Source organism: Brassica napus, chromosome C5 (genome assembly GCF_020379485.1).
Source record: "Brassica napus cultivar Da-Ae chromosome C5, Da-Ae, whole genome shotgun sequence".
Taxonomy (NCBI): Eukaryota; Viridiplantae; Streptophyta; class Magnoliopsida; order Brassicales; family Brassicaceae; genus Brassica; species Brassica napus.
Window position 1 is genome coordinate 2,459,818 of NC_063448.1, and position 19,116 is coordinate 2,478,933.

Genomic DNA, 19,116 nt, shown 5'->3' on the forward strand with positions numbered 1-19,116 from the left:
CACGTAGTCTAGATTCTTTCGTAGCCGTTCCCTTTAGTCGCCACTTCAACTTCTCCGAGAAGCAAAATCCTTCGGGCCTTTCCCGGGAAAAAAAAAATTCCCAGAAAGGGAGAGAATAAGTGATTCGAGCATCAACCACACAAAACCTAGTCATCGCTTTGCTTTCGTCTAACTACTTATTTAATAGAAAAGTCACAGCTAAAAAGTTCCTCTTTCGCATTCTTTTCTTCCTCGTAGAGCAATCGCAATCCCTAAACCCCACTCAACGAATCCGATCTCTGTTCAGCTCATCTCCTCTCCTCCGCACATATAAAAGATGGCAAGTGTCGCAATCATCGATTCGTCGAGCATCATCGGAGAAGAAGAGGGTCTGGAATGGCGAGTACCGGTGGAGGAAGAGGCGAGGACGGGAGGCCGCCGCAGATGCAACCTGTTCGTTCTCTTTCCCGGAGGATGACGCGAGCTGGGACCATGATGATTGATCATCCCAACGAAGACGAGAACGTCATTGACAGCGAGCTCGTGCCGTCTTCTCTCGCTTCAATTGCTCCTGTTCTTCGAGTGGCTAATGAGATTGAGGATCAGAACCCTAGGGTTGCTTACCTCTGTAATGATTTCTCTCTTTTGACTCACTTAATCAATTAGGAGTTTTTATATGCATTGTGGTTTTTGTGGAGAATGACAATGTCAAGTTCCTCATCTTGCTTTACACTTTAATCTTACTAGGTCGTTTCCATGCGTTTGAGAAGGCTCATAGAATGGATCCAACATCAAGTGGACGAGGCGTTCGTCAATTCAAAACCTACCTACTCCACAAATTAGAAAAGGTATATATATATATGTTGCAATGCTGTTTCCCTTTGATGCAATAATGGAGTATACAGATACATCAATGCTTGTTTAGTTTTTGTGTTTGATAGCGCTTTTTTTGCTCAGTGAGTTTTGATTCATTTTCCCACTGAATTTATTTCTTGAACTCCAACATTTGGTCGTACCTTGAGATAGTACTTCGTTTAGTTTGAGATAGTAGTTCAACATTCTGGATGTGATTTTATTTCGTGAACTCCTACATCTTGTCGTACCTTGAGATAGTACTTCATGCAGTTTTGTTTGTTGTTTAGGAGGAACCGACGAGTGATCCGAAAGAAATTCAGAACTACTACCAGAGGTTCTATGAGGAAAATATACAAAAAGGAGAAGGGAGAAAGACACCGTGAGGATAACTTCCTAACATTTTGTAATCGTTTACACGACAGAAAATGTTGTCTTCTAATTCTGTCGATTCTGTCATTGTAGGGAGGAGATGGCTAAGCTTTACCAGATGGCGAGTGTCTTGTATGATGTTCTTAAGACTGTGGTTCCTCCAGCAAGAATAGACGAAAAGGTCTATTAGTGTTCCACCTACATCCTTTTAGTTGATTATCATCCTGAAGAGGGTAATCGTGGCACTTGACTTTTTTTTTCTTACTGTTGTTGGTATGTAGACCCACAGGTATGCTAAAGAAGTTGAAAGAAAGAAGGATCACTATGAACACTACAACATTCTTCCTTTGGACGCTGGAGGGGCAAAAACCGCTATAATGGAGCTCCCTGAGGTTGCTGCACGTGCAAACTTTTCTTGCTTCAGCTGTCCATCATTATAGTCACTCTGAGTTCTTACCGATGTTTTCCATCAATATGTAGATTAAGGTGGCAATTCGTGCTGTCTCTAATGTGGAAAATCTTCCTCGGCCAAGACTCCGTTCATCCTCGACTAATCCTGACCAAGTGGAAAGGGAAGAAACCAGATCTTTCAATGATATTCTCGAGTGGCTGGCTTTGGTTTTTGGTTTTCAGGTATAAGTTTTTTTCTTGCTATTTTTAAGTCTTTAGTTTTTATTTGATGAACTATTTCATGATTAAGCTTCCTATTTTTCGTGGTAAAAGAGAGGAAATGTAGCTAATCAGAGGGAGCATCTCATACTGCTACTTGCCAACGTTGATGTGCGAAAGAGGGACCTCGAGAATTATGACGAGGTAAATTTTGCACTCTAAAAAAAAAATTTGTACCCTATGGGCGATCACAGAGTTTCCTTTCTGAATAGTATAGTACATACAATTTTCTAACTTCAAAAGAAATTTAGCTAAAGCCTAGCACCGTGAGGAAGTTGATGGACAAGTATTTCAAGAATTACAGGTCATGGTGCAAGTATTTGCGGTGTGAATCATTTCTCAGGTATCATAATGATCTTCTCTTAGATTAATAAAGTTCTTAATGCTCCTAGGACTTTGAAAAGCTTTCGTTTCTATTGGTGAATGGTTTTTCTGTTGACAGGTTTCCTCCAGGTTGCAATGAACAACAGCTGAGCCTTGCGTACATTGGCCTTTATCTTCTCATATGGGGTGAAGCATCGAATATCCGCTTCATGCCTGAATGCCTCTGCTACATATTCCACAAGGTAGGTTCTTTTAGCTCAACGATCCTTCTTTCCTCTTGTGTGTTTCTGTGATGAACTTTGAACTCAAGTTCCCATTTCAATTAAGATATCAACGAAATGCTAGTTTTTGGTTTTGCCTACTATGCTTTTGTTTCTTATGAAAATTTTGAAAGGAAACTTTATGTCGACCTCTATAAATTACTAATGCCTTGGGATCCAACATGCGGATTAAAGATCGGACACTAACATTCTCTTGGTGATTTCAATTTAGTAACAATTTTTCGTTGAGGTGAACAACTACAGAAATATAATCACATACGTTCCTTTTTATTGGGTAAGTATTGAGTTCAAGGAAACAAGAACAATAAATTTCTCTAGATGAAGCAAATGACAACGCACACACTGTTTAAATGTGTATCTAGTTAGTCGTCTTATTATTTTCTGTGATTTGGTTGGTGATAATCTGTATATAAAAATGTTGCGAAGTGTTGTGATGATGCTTCCGTATGTGAAATGTTTACCCTGATTTTCTATAAGGGAAAAATCTTGTTTTTATACTGTTATATAAGATTTTGTGTAACCATGTGTTTTTTCTTTGAATGTGAAGATGGCGGATGAAGTCCATGGAATTCTGTTTTCCAATGTATACCCCGTAACTGGGGACACATATGAAGCAGGTGCACCTGACGACGAGGCATTCTTAAGGAATGTTATAACGCCAATCTACCAGGTCTTACGCAAGGTATGTAATTTTCTGTTCTAGGTTTTTTTTTCCCCTCACGTATTAGTTTACTAAGAAGACCAGGTCATTTTGGGTTATAGGAAGTCAGGAGAAACAAAATGGGGAAGGCAAGCCACTCAAAATGGAGAAACTATGATGACCTGAACGAGTACTTTTGGTGAGTTAGTTAAATCAGCTCGATCTGGTTTTATATGTTTAGTCAAGTGTTGTTATCTGAGCCGACTCAATTTAACGTTTTAGGGATAAGAGGTGTTTTAGGCTGGGTTGGCCGATGAAACCGGAGGCAGACTTTTTCATCCACACTGATGAGATTGCACAACATCCAAATGAGGTGTTAATTTTGCTAATTTATTACTGCATAAGGACTAAACTTTTGATCTTTATCTTTAACATTCCTTGGATGCTTACTTGCTTCGACTATCCATCTTGTTTTAATCCGATTATTCTTTTGCTTCCTTTTCATTATGAAGGTTACCAATTAATTTCTTATTGCAGAGACGTGACCAAGTTCCCCATGGAAAAAGGAAACCGAAAACTAATTTTGTTGAAGCTCGCACGTTTTGGAATCTCTATCGAAGCTTCGACCGAATGTGGATGTTCCTTGTGTTGTCTCTACAAGTAGGATTTTAATTAAAAGTCTCACTCTCCTCCTGCCCTGTTCGATAATCTATATGTAGTAATTCTATTTTTTTCAGACTATGATGATAGTTGCATGGAGCCCGTCAGGATCTATTCTTGCCATATTCGAGGAGGATGTATTTTTAAATGTCTTGACCATTTTCATTACTTCAGCTTTTCTCAATCTTCTACAAGGTAACTTGTAATTCTGTTTCAGTTTGACATCATCCCTTTGATGAGTATTTATAGCATATTGGCTTAATCATTTGTTCTTAATGAAATGCAGCGACATTGGATATAATTCTTAGTTTTGGTGCTTGGAAGAGCCTGAAGTTTTCTCAGATTCTGCGGTTTATCACAAAATTTTTAATGGCAGCCATGTGGGCCATCATATTGCCAATTGCGTATTCGAAGTCGGTGCAGAATCCAACTGGACTAATTAAGTTCTTCAGTAGTTGGGTTCAGAGTTGGCCTCACCAGACATTATACAACTATGCTATTGCGTTATATGTCTTGCCAAATATCTTGGCTGCTGTGTTTTTCTTACTTCCACCTCTGCGGAGAATCATGGAACGATCAAATATGCGGATTGTCACGCTTATCATGTGGTGGGCTCAGCCAAAGTTGTATGTTGGCAGAGGAATGCATGAAGAGATGTTTGCACTTTTCAAGTAAGAAATATGATGTTATCCATTTTTGTGAATACATTATTGTTGGACACCGCACATGGCATGGTAACATAGGTTACAGCTTTGTTATGCTTCCATCATTAATTTTGTTTTTAATTCATAGGTATACATTCTTTTGGGTCATGCTGTTACTTAGCAAGCTCGCTTTCAGCTTCTATGTGGAGGTGATTTAGCTTCACATTTATAACTCATATTTATTTCCTACTAATGAACGTTTACCTGTTAATAACACCCACCCTTACTTTCCTAATCTCTCACTTAGTCCGAGCTATCATCTAAAATTTCTACAAGCACCTTTTTGCTGCAGTTATAACATGTCCATTTATTGATGTTGCCTGGACAGATATTACCGCTTGTCAAGCCAACGAAGTTAATTTGGGATATGAGTGGCGTAAATTATCAGTGGCATGAGTTCTTTCCAAATGGTAGTGATCCTTACTCGTAGTATGATTATCTACTGCTATTAACTTCTATTATTTCTAAACAATGTTGATAACATGCAGCCACTCATAACATTGGTGTCATTATCTCCATATGGGGTCCGATTGTCTTGGTAAGTAATTTTGTACTAATTAAATTGGTAAGAGTAGTTCTAATAACTTGATTCATGTTTAGGTTTATTTTATGGATACGCAAATATGGTATGCCATATTCTCCACTATATTTGGTGGGATTTATGGAGCTTTCAGTCATCTTGGGGAGGTAATTTTTTTTTCTTTTTCTTTTTATTTTGTTAGTATGCAAAAATTATAAACCAAAACTTGTCTGCTATTATGATGACATTTTTCTAATTCCCTAAGTTAAAACCCAACATTCTGCAAATTTGTTTTAGTTAGTTTTTCAATTTTTTATATGCAGATACGTACACTTGGAATGTTGCGGTCCAGATTTAGATTTGTTCCCTCGGCTTTCTGTTCTAAGCTTACACCATCACCTCCAGGCCGTGCAAAGAGAAAGCACTTGGTATTAATCATACATATAAATTTAAGTGAGAAGAAAGTATACGCCAAGTATGTTCATTTTAATGGGTGACAAATGTAACATTTGAGTAATGCAGGATGAACAAGTGGACGAAAATGACATTGCGAGGTTCTCACAGATGTGGAATAAGTTCATATATACGATGCGGGATGAGGATCTGATCAGCGACAGGTTTTAGGACTTTTTCTATAATATACTCATCATACTGATCTCCTAAGTTTAGTTCATAAATATACTTGTGTTCTTTGCTTCTTTGGTGTATAGGGAAAGAGATTTGCTACTTGTACCTTCGTCGTCTGGAGATGTTACTGTTGTGCAGTGGCCTCCTTTCTTGCTTGCTAGCAAAGTATTAATACAGATCTCTCTGTAACAGTTTTGCCCCATCCCTTCTCTCTTCTTGATGAACTGTACTCTTTTGGTGTCAGATTCCCATAGCATTGGACATGGCTAAAGATTTCAAGGGAAAAGAGGACGCTGAATTATTCAAGAAGATTAAAAGTGAATACTATATGTATTACGCAGTGGTTGAAGCTTATGAATCGATGAGGGACGTAATATATGGTCTTCTTGAAGATGAATCTGATAAAAGGTACGAATTTCTTTATCCCTTCAGTATTAGATTGTACCCAACATCATTGATACATTTTGAACCTATTACAGACTGGCTGAGTACTAACAATATACGACTACTGTTCTCCCAATTTATATAGGATTGTAAGGGAGATTTGTTTTGAAATTGATGATAGCATTCAACAACATAGATTCTTAACTGCATTCCGGATGACTGGTATGCCTTTGCTCAGTGATAAGCTAGAGAAGTTCTTAAAAATCCTGGTAACGTGAAGATATTTTTCTTCTCTCCTTCAATACAAATACTTACTTTTCTTTTTATGTGTTTATTATTCTCCTTAATAAAATGTAGTCGTGCTGACAGCTAAGTGATTACGGAGAAGATGAAACTTACAAGTCTCAGATAATCAATGTTCTCCAAGATATTATTGAAATCATCACGCAGGATGTTATGGTTAAGGGTCACGAGTAAGTCTTGATCGTTATGTGAAAGTTTGCCTCATTTTTCTATGCGAGAAAAGCTCTTCTGTTTCTTCTTTTTCTATAGTTCTTAAAACAATCCATAAGGTGTAAGCTCAAAAAACTTCACTATGAAATATTCAGGTAACATGCTTTGTCTTTATACCTGCAGAATCCTTGAGAGGGCTCATTATCAGAGTGGTGATATTGAAAACGAAAAGAAAGAACAAAGGTTTGAAAAGATAAATCTTGGTGGTCAGAACGACTCTTGGAGAGAAAAGGTATATTTTTTTCTGTCTATAATGTGAACAATCAGCCATGTCTTCTGCCTTCGGATCTCATTCATTCATTCATTCAATCTTACTCTGTAGGTTGTAAGGCTTTTGTTACTTGTGACTGTTAAAGAGTCGGCAATCAATATCCCTCAAAATTTGGAAGCTCGTCGTCGTATGACATTCTTTGCAAATTCCTTGTTCATGAATATGCCAGATGCTCCTCGAGTTCGTGACATGCTATCATTTAGGTACATGCTTTTGCTTTACTATGTTAGACCATGCGCATCAGGGAATCATAAGAGGAGTTCACACGCGTCCCCAGAAAAAAAAAGATTATAATATGCTACAGTTATGACTCTGTCTCGCCACGCTCCTTCCGGATGAACCCGGATCATTACTGTTCAGCGGGCCGCCACCCGCTATTGATCAATTTTTTTTTTTTTTTTTAAAACAAAAAAATCAAACAAAAAAATAAAAAAAAAAATAATAAAAAAATCAAATTATGAACCCCAACCGGGGGTTCATTAATGCTGGTGCTCTTAAATCAAGGTGATAGTGTCCTAGACAAGGTCTATGTCTGCTTCTTTATCTTCTGTTTCTCAGTTGGTTCATGGAAACCAAGTAACATTTGTTTTTCACATTTGTGTCTAGTGTCTTAACTCCTTATTACAAAGAAGATGTTCTCTATTCAGAGGAAGAACTGAACAAGGAAAACGAAGATGGAATATCTATTTTGTTCTACCTACAGAGAATATATCCTGGTGAGCTCCCATCTGGTGTTTTTGTACGTCTTTATAACAAGTTTGAAGTTTACCGAATGAAAATGATTTGTTATACAGAGGAATGGTCGAATTTTTCCGAACGTGTTAATGATCCGAAGCGAATTTTTTCTGAGAAAGACAAGACAGATCAACTCCGGGAATGGGTATCTTATAGAGGCCAGACCCTTTCAAGGACAGGTATACTATCAGAATGTTGTAGGAGTTTTTACTTGTATGTATGCGGTATGCGATCGCTAATGTGTTGAAAATCTTTACTATTGCTAGTTAGGGGAATGATGTACTACAGAATGGCCCTCGAACTTCAATGTTTCCAGGAATACACAGAATATGGTTTGTATTTCCTCCAAACTTACAGATTTTATTGTTTGCCTTATCTGCTTGTGTATGCGTCACTACTACTTTATTTAGTAGTTGTCAAAGGAAATTTCTGGAAAGTTAAATGTTGCTTGAGAGAAAAAAAAACTGTTTTAAGAACTACTTTTTCATCTTGCAGCTGCCCATAGTGGCTACCTTCCCTCAGCATCATATGACGAGTTTATGAACCGCGCACGAGCTCTCGCAGATCTGAAATTCACATATGTCGTGTCATGCCAGGTATATGGGAACCAGAAAAAGTCAAGTGACGGCAGGGATCGAAGTTGTTACAATAACATTTTACAGCTCATGCTAAAGTAAGAAAGTTGTCGCTGTTTTGAAATCAAAACCTTCTTCTTCTTCTAGCTTAGTTTTAATTTAACATTATTTTTAGGTATCCATCCTTGCGTGTTGCCTACATAGATGAAAGGGAGGAGACAATCAATAAAAAATCACAGAAAGTATTCTACTCCGTGCTGCTCAAAGGATGTAACAAATTAGATGAGGTATATAACAAGCCAATTTGCTGTTTGATAATTTATTACATAATTAGGCCTTACCTGAATGTTGTTCTTTATTTTCTTAGGAAATATATCGTATCAAACTTCCCGGTAATCCTACTGAAATTGGCGAAGGAAAACCTGAGAATCAGAACCATGCCATCATTTTCACTCGCGGTGAAGCACTTCAGACCATAGACATGAACCAGGTAGCTTTCGTCTCTCTATACACCAACCAGTTTGTTGATTCAAACTTCGTTGTCTCATTCCTTTTTCCCATTTCAGGACAACTACTTTGAAGAGACTTTCAAAATGAGAAATGTGCTACAAGAATTTGATGAAGGTCGTCGTGGCAAGAGGAATCCTACAATTTTGGGTCTTCGTGAACACATTTTTACTGGAAGGTATGATATTCTTTATACCTTTGGTCGTTTTTGATGTTAATGCATGTCTCCACATTTTTGGCACTATTGCACTGTTGTTTTTTAATCTTTTTTGTCTGATTTCCCTTACTCCACAGTGTTTCATCACTTGCTTGGTTCATGTCAAATCAAGAAACGAGTTTTGTTACCATTGGCCAACGTGTTCTGGCTAATCCTCTGAGGTATTCTCATATCTTTTGACTTCGGGAAAAATCCTTGCTACCCGTCCTTTTGCAGCCTCAAATCTGACTTCAAAAGTAGCAGCAGTCTCTGCATCGTCGAATATTATATATTATCTTAGAACTAAATCTTTTTGTTTCATACAACTTACTCACTTTTCTTTTACAGGGTACGTTTCCATTATGGCCATCCTGATATATTTGATAGAATCTTCCACATCACAAGGGGAGGCATTAGCAAGGCTTCAAAGATAATAAACTTAAGCGAAGATATCTTTGCAGGTAAAAAATGGTCCTTGTTGACAAACGTTAAACTTTCTTCCTCTTATTTTGTGATGGCTAAATATGGTAACAAACAGGATACAATTCAACTCTTCGTGGGGGTTATATCACACATCACGAGTATATCCAAGCAGGGAAAGGGCGTGACGTAGGGATGAATCAGGTTTCGGTTTTCGAAGCCAAAGTTGCGAATGGTAATGGAGAACAAACACTAAGTCGTGACGTTTACAGACTTGGACGCCGGTTTGATTTTTACAGGATGCTCTCCTTCTACTTCACCACTGTTGGTTTCTATTTCAGTAGTATGGTATGCGTAATTCCTCATTCAATGATAGTTGCTTCCTCTTGTAGAAAGCATGTATTTTCTTGGATTGTTCAGACGAGTAAAAAGCATTCGTCTTTTCTGTGTTTCAGATAACGGTTCTCACAGTATATGTGTTCCTATATGGGCGTCTTTATCTGGTATTGAGCGGATTGGAAAAGGAGATTCTGCAAAGTGCAACCGTGCATCAATCCAAAGCTCTTGAGGAGGCGCTAGCAGCTCAATCAGTTTTCCAGTTAGGTTTTCTGATGGTTCTACCAATGGTTATGGAGATTGGCCTAGAAAAAGGGTTCCGCAAGGCCTTGGGTGATTTCATCATAATGCAGCTTCAGCTTGCCTCTGTTTTCTTCACATTTCAGCTGGGAACAAAAGCTCATTACTTTGGGAGGACGATTTTGCACGGAGGTTCTAAGTACAGAGCAACTGGTCGTGGATTTGTTGTTTTCCATGCCAAGTTTGCGGATAACTATAGACTATACTCGAGAAGCCACTTTGTCAAGGGACTGGAGTTGGTCATGCTACTGATAGTTTATCAAGTATATGGAAATTCGTACCGTAGCTCGAGTCTTTATATATACATCACATTTTCAATGTGGTTCCTAGTGACTTCTTGGTTGTTTGCTCCGTTTATATTCAACCCATCTGGATTTGAGTGGCAAAAGACGGTGGACGACTGGACTGACTGGAAAAGATGGATGGGGAACCGCGGTGGCATTGGAATCGTCGTTGAAAAAAGTTGGGAATCATGGTGGGAATCAGAGCAAGAACATCTCAAGCACACAAATTTAAGAGGAAGGGTTCTCGAGATACTTCTCGCACTGCGTTTCCTCCTTTACCAGTATGGAATTGTATACCACCTCAACGTAGCTCACCGCGACACAACAATTCTGGTATGATAATGTTGTTTCTTCTTTTTGTCATGATGCTTCTCGCTTTTGTCTTTGGACAACTCCAATAACTTTGAAACCTTTCTTCTTTTAAGGTTTATGGACTCTCTTGGGGAGTCTTGTTGGCAGTTCTCCTCGTCCTAAAGGTAACGCTCTTTATTCAGAGATAGTTTAACACAGTGGGTTGGTTTCCACTTCTCACATTGATGATTGTTTTGTTTTTTAATCTGACAGATGGTATCGATGGGTAGAAGGAAATTCGGTACAGATTTTCAGGTTATGTTCAGGATTCTCAAGGCGCTACTCTTCCTCGGTTTCTTGTCAGTCATGACTGTATTATTTGTAGTCTGCGGCCTCACCATTGCAGATGTATGCGCTTCATTCCTTGCTTTCTTGCCTACCGGCTGGGCCATTCTTCTTGTAAGTTACCACACAACTTTCGTAGCTGTACAAAAAGTCTTTTCTTTTTCTTTGATGAGAATAAAGTTTGATAAGCTGTTCCTTGTGGTTTTGAAGATCGGCCAAGCGCTGCGTGGCGTGCTCAAGGGACTAGGATTCTGGGACTCGATTAAAGAGCTAGGGAGAGCGTACGAGTACATAATGGGGCTTTCGATATTCACACCCATTGCAGTCTTATCTTGGTTCCCATTTGTGTCTGAGTTCCAAACCAGACTGCTGTTTAACCAAGCCTTCAGTCGCGGTCTCCAGATATCTATGATCCTCGCCGGGAAGAAAGACAAAGAGACACCAGCCCCCTCCAAGTAGACCACCTTCTTATTCTTTTGATCTTCATTCTTTTTATTCAGTTGTCGTAGCTGTTGTTAGTATATTGATTCGGTCTCTAAGATCACAGAAAAATGTTGTTTTACAGAGTAAGCCATTTGTTCAAAGTTAAAACAGTCCATGACCATTTTTTTACACTAAAGTTTCATTAAAATACCTCGGTATCATAGGTGGGAGTCGATGTTCAGTTTGAAGATAGTGCTCTGTTAGTTGTTGTAGTCCATAAGTTCTTTAATCCCCTGCAACTATGTCTCATGTTTTGGTATCGAAGGGATGAAGAATGCTAAGTAGTATTCGCTAGTCACAGAGTCAAAAAGAGCACAATCATTGTAGTATTGGTTTGGCCATGTCTCAAATAGATCGGGAATACAACAGGAAGGCTTGCGACCTGATGCGTCTACAAATAAGTTATGTTATTTCCAAAAGATGGTAAAAAGGACAGAGACCATTTGAACAGTCTTAAGTGATGTCGAACTTTGGAGGAAAGCTAACAGAATCAGAGGTGAAGCAGCATAGAGGTTTTGTTGGTATACGTCTTCGAAACTGAAACCAAACGTGGTAAGCCTTAGGTGGTTCCACTTTTCATGCTCTACCGCGCACGAGAAACCAAACATTGCTTTCATGTCAAATGCCTGAAATACAAAGATAAAAGAGTGTACTTAAGCTGTGAGGGCAAATAGAAAAGACCGTCAAATGATTCTCAGAACAGCCTAAGATAAAAATATCTACTATTAAGTCTTATTATCGTGTTGAAGAATTGATTTGTAATTCATCAAGCAAGCTAAAGACTTCTATCTCAAATTCACTCAACCGTGGATTTTTGATTCAGAGTTCAAGTTGAGGTGACAAAACATACTGCAATTCAACACAAGTTCTTTGAAATCCACTAATATAAACCATAAGAAGAAGCGCTAAGCAAAAACTAAACAACTGTGCACAACTTGGAAGTAAGTTGTTACCTCTTGAAGAGTTCAGAAAAGTAGCGTGTACCGTTGTAAGCTACGAACCACATCAAGACTACCACCAAACCATCTGAATAAGAGTTGAGGAAAGGCCAAAGAAGACGCAAAAGCACCAAACTGATTTTTTTTTCTCAATCAGAGCTAGTATAACTTTTATCAACTCAATCTCAGAAACACTATTCAGCCAAAACTCTTTAATGGCATCATAAGAATGAACAGAGAGACATTGCTTTGGACAACAACACGAGTATCATCCTAACGATCTAAGAGTATCATCATTCTCAAACTAGATTTAAGCAGAAGACCAGATCTCTCTCAAGAGAAAGATGAAAAAAAGGATACTGAAGAGGTATCGTTCCCACCAATCAAGCATGTAGAGCCCGAACGTGACATTGTAAAGGTAGATTTTGCGTTGAACCCAGTTCATATCTGATCCCACTTCCAAACAACCAACAAGACAGAGATTACAAATCTGGATTCAATGATCTGACAATTCCTTATCCAAGTTTCAAAATTTACCACGCAAATCCCACTAGAAAACGTGAATACAGATTTTTTAAAAAAAAAGAAAACCCCCGAGAGATTCGAGATCTACGAGATGGTATCTTATCTAACCTCAGAGTCTCAAGTATCGAAGAGAAGAATCAAAATTAGACGGAGGCATCAAAGCTGGAAAAGTCTTGTCTTTTTGACCATTATTAGTTCCGCACTTCCGACCAGGTTTATTTAAGTTACGTAAACCAGTTTGTTAATTCCGGTTATGTTAGACTAACCCGATTTCTTAAAGTTACGTAAACCGGTTTAGCGTAACCAGTTAGTTAATTCCGGTTATGTTAGACTAAACCGGGTTCTCATCTCTACCTTGTGTTCTCTTTATCCACGCTGCTATTGTAAGAAGACGACCAAAGATGGTGACGACGAGGAGCGTCGTCGGAGCTCCGTTGGTGGTTGCTCGGTCTAGACGGATTCCGACGACCCTCAAGTGCTTCGCTTCCACCGCGAACTCCGAGCTTCTCCGCTCCCAGCTCGATCGGCTTCACGCGGAGGCAGAGTCCACTCGTGCTAAAGGTCCGACCTTTATCTGCTAATCTCCCTCTTTATTGGAATCAGTAGTGTGTTTGTTTGATGTTTGTCTTTGTTGTTGGTCCAAAGCAAATAGTAATAGGTTGAGACTTTTGAGATTATCCGAAGCTGCAGAGAATCTACGGAGACAAGCTTCTCTTCATGTTCAGACAGGGAAAGAGAATGACGCAAGAGAGTTGCTTCTCCAGAAGAAGAAAGTCATGCAAGCTTTGGACAAGGCCAAAGCTCGTATCGAGTTGCTTGATACCCTTTCTTCAAAACTCAACGAGGTTCAGTGAGAGAAACAACAAAGATGTTGCTTGCTATCTCGAGATTCTCAACAATCCTAGTTCAGTTTTGAGTTTATTGTGTGTTAATTGGCTGAGAAAGCTTGGTTTGGTTTCAGGCAATATCTGTCAAAGAAACACAGCTGATTGGGAACATATCTTTAGATCTCCAAGTAGATAGTGACAATACCTCAGATGGAGTTCACATTGTATCTCCAAAGCCTGAATCTACTGAAGAAGGGCATGGGAATGACCAAACTGACTTGGGTTCTCAGGAAAGTCAACTTATTGAAAACAACTTTGAGGAACACCAAGAAACTGTCGGTGGTACTGATAATCATGCACTGGAAGAGGCTTTAACTGGCAGCATCTTCAGTGAAGTGTCTTCTTACGAGTCTTTCCTGGAGAATCTAGACCAGAAACTTGGCAGAATCGAGGGTGAGCTAGTCACTGTTGTGAATGTTGCGTCGCTGGTGCTTAGTCATGAAGACAAACCCAAGAATCTAAAGGTTCAGCAAACATCAGAAATTCTTGAAGAGGTTCGTTGTGTGAGGCAAAGGTAATAACACACTCGGAACATCACTAAGTTTTTAACTCCTAATCACTCTAGTATTACTTAGTACATGAAGTTTTATTGTTTTTACTTGTGTAGGATTGCAAGTATCATTTGCAAAGAAGCAAACATCAGTTAGTGCCTCAAGCTCCTCTTCTTGGTATGAACAGTTATCATTTCTATACTCATTCAGGTCTATGGACATTATCTTGATGTGATGTGAATATTAAATATCTTCTAAGTTTGGTACATTTAATTTTGATGTGATATGTACACAAAACACAACATAGGAACATAAACATTCATGACATATCTTCCTTGCAGATAGAATTTAATATATGAAGTAACTACAGATACCAAACTATGCAATGATTTTCAGATGTTTTAATAACAAAATTGATAGCATTAAAGCGACAGGTATAGGTTCTGGACTAAACAAATCAAGAAACAAAGACTATGTATAACCAAAACATTCCCATTACATATCAGTAGTCCTGAGAAAGAAAAAAGATGATAAAGAGGTGAAATGATGCCAACGAATCAACCATATAGAATTTAAACATCTAATTCCTGAAATGACACTTAACTATTAAACAAAACCAAAAAAAAACTGATTATTTTTATTTGACAATGCCTTCATTTCCGGCAAGAACCAAGTACTTATCCTTCCTTGTGAGATTAGTGCACTCAAATCCCAAAACTCTAGCAAGTTCTCCCTGTATGAAATTTGCAACTTCAAAGCTTGACTTACCTCCAGCACAAGTCATCTCTTTAGGCAACTTCTTCAAAACCTCAATACAATAAACCGGCCTAGGGTTCATCAGAAAGAAGATAGGGTCTAAACACTTGAGCCCACTCGCGGTCGTCCCGTAGAACATGCTCACTCTAGCATCCACAGCCACCGGAACAATGTCCTCGGTTAACTCAGCGAACAAAGGACTGAATCTCAGCAGATAAGGCTCTCGACAAGTAGTCCCTTCAGGACAAACCACTAGGTCTCCTTTGCTCAGCAGTCTTTGCATCGCCTCGCCGTCTTTCTTCCTGTCTCTCTTGAGGCTAACGGTCTTGAGAGGCGCAATGAGCTCGGAGAATTTGCTTAGGCTGTAAGTAACCGCGGTCAAGGGCTTGCCGAGAGACGTGGTGAGAAAGACAGGATCAAGAAGGGTCCTATGGTTGCACACATACAACACCCCACTCTTACCTTTCTCTGGAGGGCCGTTGTACAAGTTGTGAGTCTTGAAAGTGATCCTAACGCCGGAGATAGCAGCCAAGAAGTTGGCTACGTGGTAAGGAAGCAAGACTCCTATCAAGATCCTGAAGACAGCTAGGAAGAAACCGATAGGGAGCCATGTGAACATAGCGAGTGTGGCTGATGGTGTCGGCAAGAAAGCTAATCTCCCGTCATGGAATATCAATGGCTTTGGGTATCTTTCTCTAGGCAGAGTGTTCATAGAGTCTTCTTCATTACAAACGTAAACTTCCTGTGGGAGGAAACGTAGAAGAAAACTGAAAAAGTTAGTAACTACTTTTTTGTATGAAACTTAGAAGTAATGAAAACGTAAAGAAAGAAGAAAGTTACTTTGCAAATGGAGATTAAGGTGTGATCTTGAACGCTTGAAGAGCTTCCAATACCAAGTACAGGCTTCTTCTTGTTATTGTTATCAAAGTAGTCTTTGGCTGCTCTATGTTTCACGAGAGATCCTGAAGTTAAGCCGGTGTAGACTTTCCTCCCCATAACTTCTATCTGTTGCAGTTTAGTCCCAATCACATCATCAGCGTTGAGATGCTCTCTAAGAAACCTCTCCACCATCACTTGAGGCAAGCTCGTGAACACGACTTTGGAGTATTCAGTTCGAGCCCAGACGTTGTAAACCTGGAAGTTCAAGCTCTCGAGGAAGAACTTGGATAGAACCGACCTTGAAACGTTGTCCATGTCTTTGACTTTAAGACCAGAGAAAGTTATGAAAGTGAGGACTTTGAGTTTGGTTTCTTGCGGCAGTGCCCAGAGGAAAGAACAAGAGAACAGGAGAATGATCGCTCTGATGATCGATCCTCCTTCGAAGGCTACGAGCATGAAGTAAGGGAAGAAGGCGTGGAAGTGTTTGCTCGAAAGCTGTCTTAAAAGAACACCATCGATGTCACAGACCAAGGTGTCATCAGGAGAAACAGAGCATCCTGTGTCTTCATACTTTGTAATGCTTGGGAAGAGAGGGTTTAGAGAATCTTGATTTTGTTGTTGTTGTTGTTGATTATTAAGAAGATGAGAAGTGTTTTGTTGAGATTGTGATTTGGAGAGGTTTAAGAAGTTTTTAAGCTGGAAACCATAGCCTCTAAGCTTTCTTGCAGCTCTGTAACATGAGTTAGCAAGAAGACGGTAAAGAACCCATTCTGCTAGAATCACTAGAAGCTCTGGAAACACCATAGCTATAACTTATAGAGAGAGAGAGAAGGAAACAAAGATGAGTTAATGTGTTGAAGAGGACAAGGAGGTTACAGAGGAGATTTATATATAGTGAGTGATGATATGATAGGCGAGAGCAGAGGTGGTGTGAAGGTTGACCCTTTTTTAATTTAATTTAATTTTTGCCTTTTTAAAAATTTTGGTTAACACACACATCTTGCATTAACTGTACGCCACAACGTCTATGAATTAAATTTAGTACGTGTTTGTATTCGTTTCCAAGAAGCTATGGCTGAATGTTGATGATTCTATTTTTCTACCGGTATTTGGCTATTTGCATGCAAAAATCTAACGAATGTAACAATACATTATAGTGTTGTTGCAGTCATCACATGATTTTCACTTCTATTGCTTTTGCTTTTTTTCTATATTTAATGTCTATACACGTCGGTTCATCTATATACTAGTATTTGTTCACTGATCACAACGCATAAAATCATAGCAACGTACCACGCAAGATTGATCACGTTTGAGACGTTGACTATAATGATCATTAAGGGATGGGACTGCGATCATTAAAACCCTATCACGGTTAGAAATCCAACGAATTAGTTGTTGTCAGCAGCTACTTTTACGACAAATGTCGAGTTTTTAGTTTCCACATATAATACTTTGATTAGCAAAAAAAGATACTACGTGGCCTCAATAAGTCACCATTATCCATATATAACCATAGTTGATAACAGTTCATTTTAACCTAATATCTTCACAAAAACATAACGTTATGTGAACACGCTTACTTATATAGTATTAAAACGCGCATTTGATCTGTTTCCCAAGTTTCAAAGAGAGTGCACTTTTTCTGCAGAGCTTTATAACAACTTATTAGGTTATGCAGTTGGTGACCGGCCCTTTCTTTTTATTACAAAAAAATCTGCACATTTTTCAAAACTTATAGTGTTGTTTCCCCTTTTTGTTGAAAAGTATAAATTGATTCATGGAAATTATGGGTGGTTCCATGTTTGACATTCTCAGAGGAAAGAATAATTAAAAGAAATTTCGAGTTTTATACGTAAATGTGGAGAGCTTGTATAACACATCACATGAAATAACGAAAATGAACGTTTTGATTGCTAAAATAAGTTGTGTTGTTTTTTCTTATGATCATAATGGTCTCAGTGTATTTCAACAAAATATTAATACAATATATTTTGTTTGTATTTGGGAATCGGGAATGCAAACATGAAACATATATTGACTTCAATTGGAAACACTTTAGACAAAAACCTAACATGTTTTCGGTACAAGAATTGATCCTAACCAAAAGACATGACATGTACCCATGTACGAATAGATAAAAGACAAGTCACTATCCAACTCGATCTAAATCTTGAACCGAACGACAACTCATGTCACCTATGCGATATATAATCCCAACCTTACCTATATATATCTAAACACTAGACAGTCTAATTACTTTCACTGGACCAAACTTACTGATGAAGACATCAATACGATAATTCAAGTTAGATGAATTCTGTATTAAACACATCTCACCAGTGCACTCCATCGGCAACCATACCTACTACCTCTGTTCCCAAAATAAAAAATTTCTATAGTATTCACGCATATTAAAAATATAATAAATGTTTACAATTAAATTTATTATTTATGTTATTATACATTTTTCAATAAATATCAATCAATAGTATTTAACCAATTCAAATATTTTCAATTAATATTTCTTAAAAATATACAATTTTTAAACATTAACTACTAAAAATACCTTAAATTTTTAGAAAATTTATCATTTTAGAACAAAAAATAAATCTAGAAAATTATATTTTCGGGAACAGAGGTAATATCATTTACTCTAACATTGCACTGCGACTCTTTCTAATATTTCGCTCTAACCACAATTTAATGTAGGTTTGGCTACATGTGCATCGGGACCAGCCTTTGAAATCTTAATCGATATCTTCTTTTTTTTTTTTTATCAAAAATCGATATCTTGCCTAATTCCATATTTATGATACTTATCAATAAAAAATTTGTCGACATCTATAGAAGGACGAAAAAGTCAAACAATAAATGTAGATATAACAGTAAATATAGTTGACGAAACATAGAGAAGCGCGAAGAAGGAAGAAGTGTGACAAAGAAAGGAAGAGTTGATCAAACGTGTTGTGAACATTCACTTAAGAAGGCCTGGACCATTTTAAAATGTGTTCTCGTGTGAGTCTCTATTTCTCTCTGTTGCTAGCTTTCATTCTACCGACTCTCCACTTTTCCTTTGACATTTTGATGCACCCGGTCAAATATCTTCCTCGTAATTATACTATATCCTATGCCATTACTCCTTTTTGACACTTAGGTTTCTTCCTCGTTAGGTCGTTTCTAGACTCTATATTTATATTCCTTCCGTTTCATAATTAAAAACACGAAAATTAAGAAAATTATTATGTTATTAAAAAGTATTTTATAATAAATGAGTTAGATATAATTTAACCAATAAAAAATAAATCTATTTAATTTGATTGGTCATACTGTATTCAATAAATGTAAAAATCACTACAAGAAAATGAGTAA

General features: G+C 38.0%; 4 protein-coding genes across 7 annotated transcripts; 2 read left to right on the forward strand and 2 right to left on the reverse strand.

Moving 5' to 3' along the window:
- The first annotated feature begins 51 nt into the window (after positions 1-51).
- Positions 52-11,431, forward strand: LOC106400893 (callose synthase 7). The gene is made up of 41 exons (XM_048757827.1): positions 52-607; positions 727-827; positions 1,122-1,213; positions 1,297-1,384; positions 1,485-1,595; positions 1,684-1,836; positions 1,927-2,016; positions 2,124-2,215; positions 2,315-2,438; positions 3,025-3,159; positions 3,240-3,316; positions 3,400-3,490; positions 3,655-3,777; positions 3,855-3,972; positions 4,064-4,448; positions 4,570-4,630; positions 4,810-4,891; positions 4,970-5,019; positions 5,082-5,168; positions 5,325-5,429; positions 5,524-5,618; positions 5,712-5,793; positions 5,873-6,036; positions 6,158-6,281; positions 6,382-6,485; positions 6,649-6,757; positions 6,848-6,999; positions 7,403-7,512; positions 7,591-7,710; positions 7,798-7,863; positions 8,027-8,204; positions 8,282-8,393; positions 8,474-8,596; positions 8,673-8,791; positions 8,908-8,991; positions 9,158-9,270; positions 9,348-9,577; positions 9,685-10,482; positions 10,575-10,625; positions 10,714-10,899; positions 10,996-11,431. The coding sequence occupies exons 1-41, from the start codon at positions 376-378 to the stop codon at positions 11,242-11,244; spliced, it is 5,766 nt and encodes a 1,921-aa protein (XP_048613784.1). The 5' UTR covers positions 52-375; the 3' UTR covers positions 11,245-11,431.
- A 145-nt stretch (positions 11,432-11,576) lies between these two features.
- On the reverse strand, positions 11,577-13,307 carry LOC106400896. 4 transcript variants are annotated; one of them, XM_048757830.1, is made up of 4 exons: positions 13,086-13,307; positions 12,567-12,662; positions 12,222-12,294; positions 11,577-11,894 (listed from the first exon to the last, which is right to left on the reverse strand). In XM_048757830.1, the coding sequence occupies exons 2-4, from the start codon at positions 12,649-12,651 to the stop codon at positions 11,882-11,884; spliced, it is 171 nt and encodes a 56-aa protein (XP_048613787.1). In that variant the 5' UTR covers positions 12,652-12,662; positions 13,086-13,307; the 3' UTR covers positions 11,577-11,881. The 4 variants fall into 4 exon arrangements, with proteins under 4 accessions (XP_048613787.1, XP_048613786.1, XP_048613788.1 ...); XM_048757829.1 differs by lacking the exon at positions 13,086-13,307 and adding an exon at positions 12,840-12,970; XM_048757831.1 differs by lacking the exon at positions 13,086-13,307 and adding an exon at positions 12,840-12,941 and having other exon boundaries at positions 12,567-12,653.
- Positions 13,101-14,436, forward strand: BNAC05G04480D. The gene is made up of 4 exons (XM_013841298.3): positions 13,101-13,292; positions 13,377-13,576; positions 13,693-14,132; positions 14,226-14,436. The coding sequence occupies exons 1-4, from the start codon at positions 13,133-13,135 to the stop codon at positions 14,263-14,265; spliced, it is 840 nt and encodes a 279-aa protein (XP_013696752.1). The 5' UTR covers positions 13,101-13,132; the 3' UTR covers positions 14,266-14,436.
- A 130-nt stretch (positions 14,437-14,566) lies between these two features.
- Positions 14,567-16,621, reverse strand: LOC106400894 (glycerol-3-phosphate acyltransferase 1). Its single transcript, XM_013841297.3, has 2 exons — positions 15,706-16,621; positions 14,567-15,607 (listed from the first exon to the last, which is right to left on the reverse strand). Exons 1-2 carry the CDS (start codon positions 16,546-16,548, stop codon positions 14,747-14,749), a joined length of 1,704 nt encoding a protein of 567 aa, XP_013696751.1. The 5' UTR covers positions 16,549-16,621; the 3' UTR covers positions 14,567-14,746.
- Positions 16,622-19,116: the final 2,495 nt, after the last annotated feature.

Coding starts and splice junctions, on each gene's coding strand:
- LOC106400893 (XM_048757827.1), top strand. CDS start 376: ATGGCGAGTACCGGTGGAGGAAGAGGCGAGGACGGGAGGCCGCCGCAG. Junction 3,317..3,399: donor GACCTGAACGAGTACTTTTG/GTGAGTTAGTTA, acceptor TTAACGTTTTAG/GGATAAGAGGTGTTTTAGGC. Junction 8,394..8,473: donor GATGTAACAAATTAGATGAG/GTATATAACAAG, acceptor TTATTTTCTTAG/GAAATATATCGTATCAAACT.
- LOC106400896 (XM_048757830.1), bottom strand. CDS start 12,651: ATGAACTGGGTTCAACGCAAAATCTACCTTTACAATGTCACGTTCGGG. Junction 12,295..12,566: donor GTGGGAACGATACCTCTTCA/GTATCCTTTTTT, acceptor ACTCTTATTCAG/ATGGTTTGGTGGTAGTCTTG.
- BNAC05G04480D (XM_013841298.3), top strand. CDS start 13,133: ATGGTGACGACGAGGAGCGTCGTCGGAGCTCCGTTGGTGGTTGCTCGG. Junction 13,293..13,376: donor AGAGTCCACTCGTGCTAAAG/GTCCGACCTTTA, acceptor GTTGGTCCAAAG/CAAATAGTAATAGGTTGAGA. Junction 13,577..13,692: donor TTTCTTCAAAACTCAACGAG/GTTCAGTGAGAG, acceptor GTTTGGTTTCAG/GCAATATCTGTCAAAGAAAC.
- LOC106400894 (XM_013841297.3), bottom strand. CDS start 16,548: ATGGTGTTTCCAGAGCTTCTAGTGATTCTAGCAGAATGGGTTCTTTAC. Junction 15,608..15,705: donor CCTTAATCTCCATTTGCAAA/GTAACTTTCTTC, acceptor TTCCTCCCACAG/GAAGTTTACGTTTGTAATGA.